The 15,507-nt window shown below is 50.6% G+C and overlaps 1 protein-coding gene across 1 annotated transcript in view; it reads right to left on the bottom strand.

Annotated features, from left to right (window-relative positions):
• Positions 1-11,826, bottom strand: part of LOC142245643 (sulfotransferase 1C2-like) — a 44,592-nt gene extending 32,766 nt beyond the window's left edge. Inside the window, exons 1-2 of the mRNA XM_075318537.1 lie at positions 11,734-11,826; positions 11,455-11,627 (exon numbers count right to left, since the gene is read on the bottom strand). Coding sequence (XP_075174652.1) covers positions 11,455-11,626 — 172 coding nt within the window. The 5' untranslated portion in view covers position 11,627; positions 11,734-11,826. The remainder of the gene's footprint in view (positions 1-11,454; positions 11,628-11,733) is intronic.
• Between the last annotated feature and the right edge of the window lie 3,681 nt (positions 11,827-15,507).

The following is a 15,507-nucleotide window of genomic DNA, read 5'->3' as shown; positions in this document are numbered from 1 at the left end:
GGAGCTCCCTGTATACAGAGATACATGATAAGATCCTGTCTGTAGCCACCACTAGGGGGAGCTCCCTGTATACAGAGATACACGATAAGATCCTGTCTGCAGTCACCACTAGGGGGAGCTCCCTGTATACAGAGATACATGATAAGATCCTGTCTGCAGCCACCACTAGGGGGATCTCCCTGTATACAGAGATACATGATAAGATCCTGTCTGCAGCCACCACTAGGGGGAGCTCCCTGTATACAGAGATACATAAGATCCTGTCTGCAGTCACCACTAAGGGGATCTCCCTGTATACAGAGATACATGATAAGATCCTGTCTGCAGTCACAACTAGGGGGAGCTCCCTGTATACAGAGATACATAAGATCCTGTCTGCAGCCACCACTAGGGGGAGCTCCCTGTATACAGAGATACATGATAAGATCCTGTCTGCAGCCACCACTAGGGGGAGCTCCCTGTATACAGAGATACATGATAAGATCCTGTCTGCAGCCACCACTAGAGGGAGCTCCCTGTATACAGAGATACATGATAAGATCCTGTCTGCAGCCACCACTAGGGGGAGCTCCCTGTATACAGAGATACATGATAAGATCCTGTCTGCAGCCACCACTAGGGGGCGCTCCCTGTATACAGAGATACATGATAAGATTCTGTCTGCAGCCACCACTAGAGGGAGCTCCCTGTATACAGAGATACATGATAAGATCCTGTCTGCAGACACCACTAAGGGGAGCTCCCTGTATACAGAGATACATGATAAGATCCTGTCTTCAGCCACCACTAGGGGGAGCTCCCTGTATACAGAGATACATGATAAGATCCTGTCTGCAGCCACCACTAGGGGGAGCTCCCTGTATACAGAGATACATGATAAGATCCTGTCTGCAGCCACCACTAGGGGGAGCTCCCTGTATACAGAGATACATGATAAGATCCTGTCTGCAGCCACCACTAGGAGTAGCTCCCTGTATACAGAGATACATGATAAGATCCTGTCTGCAGCCACCACTAGGGGGAGCTCCCTGTATACAGAGATACATGATAAGATCCTGTCTGTAGCCACCACTAGGGGGAGCTCCCTGTATACAGAGATACACGATAAGATCCTGTCTGCAGTCACCACTAGGGGGAGCTCCCTGTATACAGAGATACATGATAAGATCCTGTCTGCAGCCACCACTAGGGGGAGCTCCCTGTATACAGAGATACATGATAAGATCCTGTCTGCAGTCACCACTAGAGGGAGCTCCCTGTATACAGAGATACATGATAAGATCCTGTCTGCAGCCACCACTAGGGGGAGCTCCCTGTATACAGAGATACATGATAAGATCCTGTTTCCAGCCACCACTAGGGGGAGCTCCCTGTATACAGAGATACATGATAAGATCCTGTCTGCAGCCACCACTAGGGGGAGCTCCCTGTATACAGAGATACATGATAAGATCCTGTCTGCAGCCACCACTAGGGGGAGCTCCCTGTATACAGAGATACATGATAAGATCCTGTCTGCAGTCACCACTAGGGGGAGCTTCCTGTATACAGAGATACATGATAAGATCCTGTCTGCAGTCACCACTAGGGGGAGCTTCCTGTATACAGAGATACATGATAAGATCCTGTCTGCAGCCACCACTAGGAGGAGCTCCCTGTATACAGAGATACATGATAAGATCATGTCTGCAGCCACCACTAGGGGGAGCTCACTGTATACAGAGATACATGATAAGATCCTGTCTGCAGCCACCACTAGGGGGAGCTCCCTGTATACAGAGATACATGATAAGATCCTGTCTGCAGCCACTACTAGGGGGAGCTCCCTGTATACAGAGATACATGATAAGATCCTGTCTGCAGCCACCACTAGGGGGAGCTCCCTGTATACAGAGATACATGATAAGATCCTGTCTGCAGCCACCACTAGGGGGAGCTCCCTGTATACAGAGATACATGATAAGATCCTGTCTGCAGCCACCACTAGGGGGCGCTCCCTGTATACAGAGATACATGGTAAGATCCTGTCTGCAGTCACCACTAGGGGGAGCTTCCTGTATACAGAGATACATGATAAGATCCTGTCTGCAGCCACCACTAGGGGGAGCTCACTGTATACAGAGATACATGATAAGCTCCTGTCTGCAGTCACCACTAGAGGGAGCTCCCTGTATACAGAGATACATGATAAGATCCTGTTTGTAGTCACCACTAGGAGGAGCTCCCTGTGTACAGAGATACATGATAAGATCCTGTCTGCAGCCACCACTAGGGGGCACTCCCTGTATACAGAGATACATGATAAGATCCTGTCTGCAGTCACCACTAGGGGGAGCTCCCTGTATACAGAGATACATGATAAGATCCTGTCTGCAGCCACCACTAGGGGGCGCTCCCTGTATACAGAGATACATGATAAGATTCTGTCTGCAGCCACCACTAGAGGGAGCTCCCTGTATACAGAGATACATGATAAGATCCTGTCTGCAGACACCACTAAGGGGAGCTCCCTGTATACAGAGATACATGATAAGATCCTGTCTGCAGCCACCACTAGGGGGAGCTCCCTGTATACAGAGATACATGATGAGCTCCTGTCTGCAGCCACCACTAGGGGGAGCTCCCTGTATACAGAGATACATGATAAGATCCTGTCTGCAGCCACCACTAGGGGGAGCTCCCTGTATACAGAGATACATGATAAGATCCTGTCTGTAGCCACCACTAGGGGGAGCTCCCTGTATACAGAGATACACGATAAGATCCTGTCTGCAGTCACCACTAGGGGGAGCTCCCTGTATACAGAGATACATGATAAGATCCTGTCTGCAGCCACCACTAGGGGGAGCTCCCTGTATACAGAGATACATGATAAGATCCTGTCTGCAGTCACCACTAGAGGGAGCTCCCTGTATACAGAGATACATGATAAGATCCTGTCTGCAGCCACCACTAGGGGGAGCTCCCTGTATACAGAGATACATGATAAGATCCTGTTTCCAGCCACCACTAGGGGGAGCTCCCTGTATACAGAGATACATGATAAGATCCTGTCTGCAGCCACCACTAGGGGGAGCTCCCTGTATACAGAGATACATGATAAGATCCTGTCTGCAGCCACCACTAGGGGTCGCTCCCTGTATACAGAGATACATGATAAGCTCCTGTCTGCAGCCACCACTAGGGGGAGCTCCCTGTATACAGAGATACATGATAAGATCCTGTTTGCAGTCACCACTAGGAGGAGCTCCCTGTATACAGAGATACACGATAAGATCCTGTCTGCAGCCACCACTAGGGGGCGCTCCCTGTATACAGAGATACATGATAAGATCCTGTCTGCAGTCACCACTAGGGGGAGCTCCCTGTATACAGAGATACATGATAAGATCCTGTCTGCAGTCACCACTAGGGGGAGCTCCCTGTATACAGAGATACATGATAAGAACCTGTCTGCAGCAACCACTAGGGGGAGCCCCCTGTATACAGAGATACATGATAAGATCCTGTCTGCAGTCACCACTAGGAGGAGCTCCCTGTATACAGAGATACATGATAAGATCCTGTCTGCAGTCACCACTAGGGGGAGCTCCCTGTATACAGAGATACATGATAAGCTCCTGTCTGCAGCCACCACTAGGGGGAGCCCCCTGTATACAGAGATACATGATAAGATCCTGTCTGCAGCCACCACTAGGGGGAGCTCCCTGTATACAGAGATACATGATAAGATCCTGTCTGCAGTCACCACTAGGGGGAGCTTCCTGTATACAGAGATACATGATAAGATCCTGTCTGCAGTCACCACTAGGGGGAGCTTCCTGTATACAGAGATACATGATAAGATCCTGTCTGCAGCCACCACTAGGAGGAGCTCCCTGTATACAGAGATACATGATAAGATCATGTCTGCAGCCACCACTAGGGGGAGCTCACTGTATACAGAGATACATGATAAGATCCTGTCTGCAGCCACCACTAGGGGGAGCTCCCTGTATACAGAGATACATGATAAGATCCTGTCTGCAGCCACTACTAGGGGGAGCTCCCTGTATACAGAGATACATGATAAGATCCTGTCTGCAGCCACCACTAGGGGGTGCTCCCTGTATACAGAGATACATGATAAGATCCTGTCTGCAGCCACCACTAGGGGGCGCTCCCTGTATACAGAGATACATGGTAAGATCCTGTCTGCAGTCACCACTAGGGGGAGCTTCCTGTATACAGAGATACATGATAAGATCCTGTCTGCAGCCACCACTAGGGGGAGCTCACTGTATACAGAGATACATGATAAGCTCCTGTCTGCAGTCACCACTAGAGGGAGCTCCCTGTATACAGAGATACATGATAAGATCCTGTTTGTAGTCACCACTAGGAGGAGCTCCCTGTGTACAGAGATACATGATAAGATCCTGTCTGCAGCCACCACTAGGGGGCACTCCCTGTATACAGAGATACATGATAAGATCCTGTCTGCAGTCACCACTAGGGGGAGCTCCCTGTATACAGAGATACATGATAAGATCCTGTCTGCAGCCACCACTAGGGGGCGCTCCCTGTATATAGAGATACATGATAAGATTCTGTCTGCAGCCACCACTAGAGGGAGCTCCCTGTATACAGAGATACATGATAAGATCCTGTCTGCAGACACCACTAAGGGGAGCTCCCTGTATACAGAGATACATGATAAGATCCTGTCTGCAGCCACCACTAGGGGGAGCTCCCTGTATACAGAGATACATGATGAGCTCCTGTCTGCAGCCACCACTAGGGGGAGCTCCCTGTATACAGAGATACATGATAAGATCCTGTCTGCAGCCACCACTAGGGGGAGCTCCCTGTATACAGAGATACATGATAAGATCCTGTCTGTAGCCACCACTAGGGGGAGCTCCCTGTATACAGAGATACACGATAAGATCCTGTCTGCAGTCACCACTAGGGGGAGCTCCCTGTATACAGAGATACATGATAAGATCCTGTCTGCAGCCACCACTAGGGGGAGCTCCCTGTATACAGAGATACATGATAAGATCCTGTCTGCAGTCACCACTAGAGGGAGCTCCCTGTATACAGAGATACATGATAAGATCCTGTCTGCAGCCACCACTAGGGGGAGCTCCCTGTATACAGAGATACATGATAAGATCCTGTTTCCAGCCACCACTAGGGGGAGCTCCCTGTATACAGAGATACATGATAAGATCCTGTCTGCAGCCACCACTAGGGGGAGCTCCCTGTATACAGAGATACATGATAAGATCCTGTCTGCAGCCACCACTAGGGGTCGCTCCCTGTATACAGAGATACATGATAAGCTCCTGTCTGCAGCCACCACTAGGGGGAGCTCCCTGTATACAGAGATACATGATAAGATCCTGTTTGCAGTCACCACTAGGAGGAGCTCCCTGTATACAGAGATACACGATAAGATCCTGTCTGCAGCCACCACTAGGGGGCGCTCCCTGTATACAGAGATACATGATAAGATCCTGTCTGCAGTCACCACTAGGGGGAGCTCCCTGTATACAGAGATACATGATAAGATCCTGTCTGCAGTCACCACTAGGGGGAGCTCCCTGTATACAGAGATACATGATAAGAACCTGTCTGCAGCAACCACTAGGGGGAGCCCCCTGTATACAGAGATACATGATAAGATCCTGTCTGCAGTCACCACTAGGAGGAGCTCCCTGTATACAGAGATACATGATAAGATCCTGTCTGCAGTCACCACTAGGGGGAGCTCCCTGTATACAGAGATACATGATAAGCTCCTGTCTGCAGCCACCACTAGGGGGAGCCCCCTGTATACAGAGATACATGATAAGATCCTGTCTGCAGCCACCACTAGGGGGAGCTCCCTGTATACAGAGATACATGATAAGATCCTGTCTGCAGTCACCACTAGGGGGAGCTTCCTGTATACAGAGATACATGATAAGATCCTGTCTGCAGTCACCACTAGGGGGAGCTTCCTGTATACAGAGATACATGATAAGATCCTGTCTGCAGCCACCACTAGGAGGAGCTCCCTGTATACAGAGATACATGATAAGATCATGTCTGCAGCCACCACTAGGGGGAGCTCACTGTATACAGAGATACATGATAAGATCCTGTCTGCAGCCACCACTAGGGGGAGCTCCCTGTATACAGAGATACATGATAAGATCCTGTCTGCAGCCACTACTAGGGGGAGCTCCCTGTATACAGAGATACATGATAAGATCCTGTCTGCAGCCACCACTAGGGGGAGCTCCCTGTATACAGAGATACATGATAAGATCCTGTCTGCAGCCACCACTAGGGGGCGCTCCCTGTATACAGAGATACATGGTAAGATCCTGTCTGCAGTCACCACTAGGGGGAGCTTCCTGTATACAGAGATACATGATAAGATCCTGTCTGCAGCCACCACTAGGGGGAGCTCACTGTATACAGAGATACATGATAAGCTCCTGTCTGCAGTCACCACTAGGGGGAGCTCCCTGTATACAGAGATACATGATAAGATCCTGTTTGTAGTCACCACTAGGAGGAGCTCCCTGTGTACAGAGATGCATGATAAGATCCTGTCTGCAGCCACCACTAGGGGGCACTCCCTGTATACAGAGATACATGATAAGATCCTGTCTGCAGTCACCACTAGGGGGAGCTCCCTGTATACAGAGATACATGATAAGATCCTGTCTGCAGCCACCACTAGGGGGCGCTCCCTGTATACAGAGATACATGATAAGATTCTGTCTGCAGCCACCACTAGAGGGAGCTCCCTGTATACAGAGATACATGATAAGATCCTGTCTGCAGACACCACTAAGGGGAGCTCCCTGTATACAGAGATACATGATAAGATCCTGTCTGCAGCCACCACTAGGGGGAGCTCCCTGTATACAGAGATACATGATGAGCTCCTGTCTGCAGCCGCCACTAGGGGGAGCTCCCTGTATACAGAGATACATGATAAGATCCTGTCTGCAGCCACCACTAGGGGGAGCTCCCTGTATACAGAGATACATGATAAGATCCTGTCTGTAGCCACCACTAGGGGGAGCTCCCTGTATACAGAGATACACGATAAGATCCTGTCTGCAGTCACCACTAGGGGGAGCTCCCTGTATACAGAGATACATGATAAGATCCTGTCTGCAGCCACCACTAGGGGGAGCTCCCTGTATACAGAGATACATGATAAGATCCTGTCTGCAGTCACCACTAGAGGGAGCTCCCTGTATACAGAGATACATGATAAGATCCTGTCTGCAGCCACCACTAGGGGGAGCTCCCTGTATACAGAGATACATGATAAGATCCTGTTTCCAGCCACCACTAGGGGGAGCTCCCTGTATACAGAGATACATGATAAGATCCTGTCTGCAGCCACCACTAGGGGGAGCTCCCTGTATACAGAGATACATGATAAGATCCTGTCTGCAGCCACCACTAGGGGTCGCTCCCTGTATACAGAGATACATGATAAGCTCCTGTCTGCAGCCACCACTAGGGGGAGCTCCCTGTATACAGAGATACATGATAAGATCCTGTTTGCAGTCACCACTAGGAGGAGCTCCCTGTATACAGAGATACATGATAAGATCCTGTCTGCAGCCACCACTAGGGGGCGCTCCCTGTATACAGAGATACATGATAAGATCCTGTCTGCAGTCACCACTAGGGGGAGCTCCCTGTATACAGAGATACATGATAAGATCCTGTCTGCAGTCACCACTAGGGGGAGCTCCCTGTATACAGAGATACATGATAAGAACCTGTCTGCAGCAACCACTAGGGGGAGCCCCCTGTATACAGAGATACATGATAAGATCCTGTCTGCAGTCACCACTAGGAGGAGCTCCCTGTATACAGAGATACATGATAAGATCCTGTCTGCAGTCACCACTAGGGGGAGCTCCCTGTATACAGAGATACATGATAAGCTCCTGTCTGCAGTCACCACTAGGGGGAGCCCCCTGTATACAGAGATACATGATAAGATCCTGTCTGCAGTCACCACTAGGGGGAGCTCCCTGTATACAGAGATACATGATAAGATCCTGTCTGCAGTCACCACTAGGGGGAGCTCCCTGTATACAGAGATACATGATAAGATCCTGTCTGCAGCCACCACTAGGGGGCGCTCCCTGTATACAGAGATAGATGATAAGCTCCTGTCTGCAGTCACCACTAGGGGGAGCTCCCTGTATACAGAGATACATGATAAGATCCTGTCTGCAGCCACCACTAGAGGGAGCTCCCTTTATACAGAGATACATGATAAGATCCTGTCTGCAGCCACCACTAAGGGGAGCTCCCTGTATACAGAGATACATGATAAGATGCTGTCTGCAGCCACCACTAGGGGGAACTCTCTGTATACAGAGATACATAATAAGATCCTGTCTGCAGTCACCACTAGGAGGAGCTCCCTGTATACAGAGATACATGATAAGATCCTGTCTGCAGCCACCACTAGGGGGAGCTCCCTGTATACAGAGATACATGATAAGATCCTGTCTGCAGCCACCACTAGGGGGAGCTCCCTGTATACAGAGATACAGGATAAGATCCTGTCTGCAGCCACCACTAGAGGGAGCTCCCTGTATACAGAGATACATGATAAGATCCTGTCTGCAGTCACCACTAGGGGGAGTTCCCTGTATACAGAGATGCATGATAAGATCCTGTCTGCAGTCACCACTAGGGGGAGCTCCCTGTATACAGAGATACATGATAAGATCCTGTCTGCAGCCACCACTAGGGGGAGCTCCCTGTATACAGAGATACATGATAAGATCCTGTCTGCAGCCACCACTAGGGGGAGCTCCCTGTATACAGAGATACATGATAAGATCCTGTCTGCAGCCACCACTAGGGGGAGCTCCCTGTATACAGAGATACATGATAAGATCCTGTCTGCAGCCACCACTAGGGGGAGCTCCCTGTATACAGAGATACATGATAAGATCCTGTCTGCAGCCACCACTAGGGGGAGCTCCCTGTATACAGAGATACATGATAAGATCCTGTCTGCAGCCACCACTAGGGGGAGCTCCCTGTATACAGAGATAAATGATAAAATCCTGTCTGCAGCCACCACTAGGGGGAGCTCCCTGTATACAGAAATACATGATAAGATGCTGTCTGCAGCCACCACTAGGGGGAGCTCCCTGTATACAGAGATACATGATAAGCTCCTGTCTGCAGTCACCACTAGGGGGAGCTCCCTGTATACAGAGATACATGATAAGATCTTGTCTGCAGCCACCACTAGGGGGAGCTCCCTGTATACAGAGATACATGATAAGCTCCTGTCTGCAGCCACCACTAGGGGGAACCCCCTGTATACAGAGATACATGATAAGATCCTGTCTGCAGCCACCACTAGGGGGAGCTCCCTGTATACAGAGATACATGATAAGATCTTGTCTGCAGCCACCACTAGGGGGAGCTCCCTGTATACAGAGATACATGATAAGCTCCTGTCTGCAGCAACCACTAGGGGGAGCCCCCTGTATACAGAGATACATGATAAGATCCTGTCTGCAGTCACCACTAGTGGGAGCTCCCTGTATACAGAGATACATGATAAGATTCTGTCTGCAGCCACCACTAGGGGGAGCTCCCTGTATACAGAGATACATGATAAGATCTTGTCTGCAGCCACCACTAGGGGGAGCTCCCTGTATACAGAGATACATGATAAGCTCCTGTCTGCAGCAACCACTAGGGGGAGCTCCCTGTATACAGAGATACATGATAAGATCCTGTCTGCAGTCACCACTAGGGGGAGCTCCCTGTATACAGAGATACATGATAAGATCCTGTCTGCAGCCATCACTAGGGGGAGCTCCCTGTATACAGAGATACATGATAAGATCCTGTCTGCAGCCACCACTAGGGGGAGCTCCCTGTATACAGAGATACATGATAAGATCCTGTCTGCAGCCACCACTAGGGGGAGCCCCCTGTATACAGAGATACATGATAAGATCCTGTCTGCAGCCATCACTAGAGGGAGCTCCCTGTATACAGAGATACATGATAAGATCCTGTCTGCAGCCACCACTAGGGGGAGCTCCCTGTATACAGAGATACATGATAAGATCCTGTCTGCAGCCACCACTAGGGGGAGCTCCCTGTATACAGAGATACATGATAAGATCCTGTCTGCAGTCACCACTAGAGGGAGCTCCCTGTATACAGAGATACATGATAAGATCCTGTCTGCAGTCACCACTAGGGGGAGCTCCCTGTATACAGAGATACATGATAAGATCCTGTCTGCAGTCACCACTAGGGGGAGCTCCCTGTATACAGAGATACATGATAAGATCCTGTCTGCAGACACCACTAGGGGGAGCTCCCTGTATACAGAGATACATGATAAGACCCTGTCTGCAGCCACCACTAGGGGGAGCTCCCTGTATACAGAGATACATGATAAGACCCTGTCTGCAGTCACCACTAGGGGGAGCTCCCTGTATACAGAGATACATGATAAGATCCTGTCTGCAGTCACCACTAGGGGGAGCTCCCTGTATACAGAGATACATGATAAGATCCTGTCTGCAGTCACCACTAGGGGGAGCTCCCTGTATACAGAGATACATGATAAGATCCTGTCTGCAGACACCACTAGGGGGAGCTCCCTGTATACAGAGATACATGATAAGACCCTGTCTGCAGCCACCACTAGGGGGAGCTCCCTGTATACAGAGATACATGATAAGACCCTGTCTGCAGTCACCACTAGGGGGAGCTCCCTGTATACAGAGATACATGATAAGATCCTGTCTGCAGTCACCACTAGGGGGAGCTCCCTGTATACAGAGATATATGATAAGATCCTGTCTGCAGCCATCACTAGGGGGAGCTCCCTGTATACAGAGATACATGATAAGATCCTGTCTGCAGCCACCACTAGGGGGAGCTCCCTGTATACAGAGATACATGATAAGATCCTGTCTGCAGCCACCACTAGGGGGAGCCCCCTGTATACAGAGATACATGATAAGATCCTGTCTGCAGCCATCACTAGGGGGAGCTCCCTGTATACAGAGATACATGATAAGATCCTGTCTGCAGTCACCACTAGAGGGAGCTCCCTGTATACAGAGATACATGATAAGATCCTGTCTGCAGTCACCACTAGGGGGAGCTCCCTGTATACAGAGATACATGATAAGATCCTGTCTGCAGTCACCACTAGAGGGAGCTCCCTGTATACAGAGATACATGATAAGATCCTGTCTGCAGTCACCACTAGGGGGAGCTCCCTGTATACAGAGATATATGATAAGATCCTGTCTGCAGCCACCACTAGGAGGAGCTCCCTGTATACAGTGATAATACATTTGACCTGTTGGAGGGCTGGCATACATTAATATTGAGCTTTGGGGGTCCGGTCTCTTCTGATCCCCCCTCCCCCGTTCGCTCTCTCACCTGCTTTAGGGAATGTAGCGATCATTATATCGTCCTCTCGGGCTTCAAAGTTATAGATTTGGTCCCAGATGTCACAGGTGCTTTTTGGGAGCAGGACGCCTTCGATTTCCTCCAATTTTACGGTCATGTTCTTCATTTTTTCGGCACACTTCTCCATTATTTCCGGATCCATTCTGGAATCACACAACCTAATTTTAGTCATAAAACATTTTTGGGGCGATATCACTTTAAATAAACAAGTTCCTAATAAAAAAAGGTTCTTAAAGGGCCAGCGCCCACCTTTCGATTCAGTCTTTGCTCGGTGGTGGATGATCTCGCCCTTTCCTCCAGTGCTCGTGTGATCAGTTTCCAGGATCTTCTCTCGATTGATCTTCGGCCGCCGCTGATTTCTCTTTCCAGCTTTATCAAATTGTTTCCTGTATTAGAATATTGTATGTTCTCTTATTGGCTCCTAATTGTAGCTCCGCCCCTAGTCCCGCCCCTATATAAGAGCCCGACTTTAGCTTTACCTGTCTCAGACATGGTGAGATCCGGGGTCTTGTGCTCCTCCGTTTTTTCCATATTGCAGACCATTAACTCTTTGTTGACCGTCCTGCAATAATTGCGATTTGCGGTTACGTTGGTCTCTTGGATCACGTGCCCACCGCCCCAAATTTCCATGGAAAGCCCGGCACCTCCTGCCACCACTCACTGATGTCTTTCTCCTCTAGTCACATCCAAAGCTGCAGCCAATCCTCTCCAGTTCCTTTGGGCAGCTGCTGTGGACAGTGAAGGGTTAACATTGCGTGATCGCAGCCTTCCTAGGGCATACGTCTTCCTATATGCATTTTATAGGTGTAGCGGGAGGCGTCACGGTCACATTGTACCGCGGTGCTATCAGTCATGTGCGGAGGGCGCGGGGTGCGATGTGGGTGGAATGTCATTGCCGTCTTCACCTTGTAAAGTGAGCGAAAATTCCTTCAGGTGAAATCAGCGCTGATACATTGAAACGCAGCCACCTCTGCGCACAGATCCTCCCGTGCAGCTGAAGAAGAGGTTATAGGGATGCAACAATGCAGAAAAGGCAACTCAGTGGTGACTCACACAAAGATATATTTCAGATGTGATCCATTAGATACTTCTAGAATTCGGAGACTTTTTGTCTTGAAGGCGTCTGTGTCCCCCCCGGCGTCAGTCACAATCCCCCTCCACCCGCTAAGGCGCAATCCGATGTTCGTAGATAACTTCCACCACTGAGCACTGCACGTCTCGATCACGCAGATCGTACACAGGCGGTGATGTTCGGATTTCTGAATTTGGTCTTCAGGTTCCTTCCACCACTGAGCACCGCACGTCTGGTCCATGCAGATCGCCTACAGGCGGTGTTGTGCAGGGATTACTGCGGGCTCGCTGCTGGAGTTCGCGGTAACCAGAGGTAGGTGACCAAGGACGTACCAGTACGTCCTTGGTTGTAAAGGGGTTACTGGAGGTGGGCAGTTCTTTTATGGGTGGTATATAGGTTTGTAATGCAGGCAACGCAAACACGTCCAATAATCATAGACAATACAAGGCACAGACAGGTACAGGAGGAGAGAGGACGCTGCCCGCTAGGATGCGAGAGGACCCTGCCCGCCAGGAGGAGAGAGGACCCTGCCCACGAGGAGGAGAGAGGACACTACACGTGAGGGGTCACAGTCTACAGGAGGAGAGAGGACGCTGCCCGCCAGGATGCGAGAGGACCCTGCCCACGAGGAGGAGAGAGGACACTGCACGTGAGGGGTCACAGTCTACAGGAGGAGAGAGGACCCTGCCCACGAGGGCTCACAGTCTACAGGAGGAGAGAGAACCCTACGTGTGAGGAGAGAAGACCCTGCCCGTGAGGAGGAGAGAGGAGAGAAGACCCTGCCCGTGAGGAGGAGAGAGAGGAGAGAAAACCCTGCCCGCGAGGGCTCACAGTGCACAGAAGGAGAGAGGACCCTGCCTGCGAGGGCTCACAGTCTACAGGAGGAGAGAGGACCCTGCCCGTGAGGACTCACAGTCTACAGAAGGAGAGAGGACCCTGCCTGCGAGCGCTCACAGTCTACAGGAGGAGAGAGGACCCTGCCTGCGAGGGCTCAAAGTCTACAGGAGGAGAGAGGACCCTGCCCACGAGGGCTCACAGTCTACAGGAGGAGAGAAGACCCTGCCCACGAGGGCTCACAGTCTACAGGAGGAGAGAGGACCCTGCCTGTGAGGGCTCACAGTCTACAGGAGGAGAGAGGACCCTGCCTGTGAGAGATCACAGTTTACAGGAGCAGAGAGGACTCTGCCCGCGAGGGCTCACAGTCTACAGGAGGAGAGAGGATCCTGCCCGCGAGGGCTCACAGTCTACAGGAGGAGAGAGGATCCTGCCTGTGAGGGATCACAGTTTACAGGAGCAGAGAGGACCCTGCCTGCGAGGGCTCACAGTCTACAGGAGGAGAGAGGATCCTGCCCGCGAGGGCTCACAGTCTACAGGAGGAGAGAGGACCCTGCCCGCGAGGGCTCACAGTCTACAGAAGGAGAGAGAACCCTGCCCGCGAGGGCTCACAGTCTACAGGGGATGGGTGAGGATACAGTAGATGAGGGTAGAGATGGTCGTACAGTGGTATAGGGGACTCGGGGTCACTGCAGGTTGTAGTCTTGTCGGAAGAGGTGGGTCTTCAAGTTCCTTTTGAAGGTTTCTACGGTAGGGTCTGATATGATGGAGTAGAGCGTTCCAGAGTATGGGGGAGGCACGGGAGAAATCTTGGATGCGATTGTGGGAAGAGGAGTAAGAGAGGAGCAGAGAAGGAGATCTTGTGAGGATCTGAGGTTGCGTGCAGGTAGGTACCGGGAGACGAGGTCACAGATGTAGGGAAGAGACAGGTTGTGCATGGCTTTGTATGTCATGGTTAGGGTTTTGAAAAAGTGTCTTTGAGCAATGAATGGGAAGCCAGTGATGAAATTGGCAGAGAGGAGAGGTCGGGGAGTAGCGGGGGGAGAGGTGGTTTCATTGGACGGCAGAGCTGAGGATATATTGGCGTGGTGCAAGAGTGCTAGAAGGGAGGCCACAGAGCAGGAGGTTGCAGTAGTCGAGGCGGGAAATAATGAGGGCATGCACTGGTGTTATTTCAGATTCTTGGTCAAGGAATGTATGGATCAGGGAAATATTTTTGAGTTGCAGTCGGCAGGAGGTGGAGGGCTTGGATGTGCGGCTTTAAGGAGACATCAGAGTCAAGTGTTATCCATGCAACGAGCTTACGGGACTGGGGAGAGTGAGCAGCCATTGACTTTGATGGATAGGTTTTGGATAGGCTTGATAGGGGGGTTGAGTGAGATGGGGGAAAGATGATGAATTCAGTTTTAGGAATCGCGCAGAGAAGAAGGATGAAATAGCGGACAGACATTGTGGGGTTCTGGTTAGTAGAGAGGTGATGTCGGGTCCAGAGAGGTAGATCTGTGTGTCATCGGCATAGAGGTGATGCTGGAAGCCGGGGGACTCTATGAGCTGTCCCAGGCCGAAGGTGTAGATGGAGAACAGCAGGGGTCCAAGAACTGAACCTTGGGGGACCCCAACAGATAGGGGGCGAGATGAGGAGGTGGTGTGAGAATGGGAGACGCTGAAAGTTCTGTCAGTGAGGTATGAGGAGATCCAAGATAGGGCCAAGTCTGTGATGCCCAGAGATGAGAGAATCTGTAGTAGGAGGGAGAGGTCTGCTGTGTCGAAAGTAGAGGACAGGTCCAAGAGGAGGAGGACAGAGCAGTGTCGCTTGGCTTTGGCGGTTAGTAGGTCATTGGTGACTTTGGTTAGGGCAGTTTCAGTGGAATGATGCAGTCGGAAGCCAGAATGTAGCCAGTCAAAGAGGGAGCAGGAGGAGAGGTGGGAGGACAATTCAAGATGGACGTGCTGTTCCAGTAGTTTTGAGGCGTAGGGGAGAAGGGATATGAGGTGATAGCTAGACACAGAGGATGGGTCAAGGGAGGGCTTTTTGAGGATGGGTGTAATAGAGGCATGTTTAAAGCATGAAGGGAATACACCAGTTGTTAGTGATAGGTTGAAGAGATGGATTAGGG

Source organism: Anomaloglossus baeobatrachus, chromosome 7 (genome assembly GCF_048569485.1).
Source record: "Anomaloglossus baeobatrachus isolate aAnoBae1 chromosome 7, aAnoBae1.hap1, whole genome shotgun sequence".
Taxonomy (NCBI): domain Eukaryota; kingdom Metazoa; phylum Chordata; class Amphibia; order Anura; family Aromobatidae; genus Anomaloglossus; species Anomaloglossus baeobatrachus.
The sequence above is the reverse complement of the archived record's forward strand: the minus strand, read 5'-3'. Positions and strand labels throughout refer to the sequence as shown.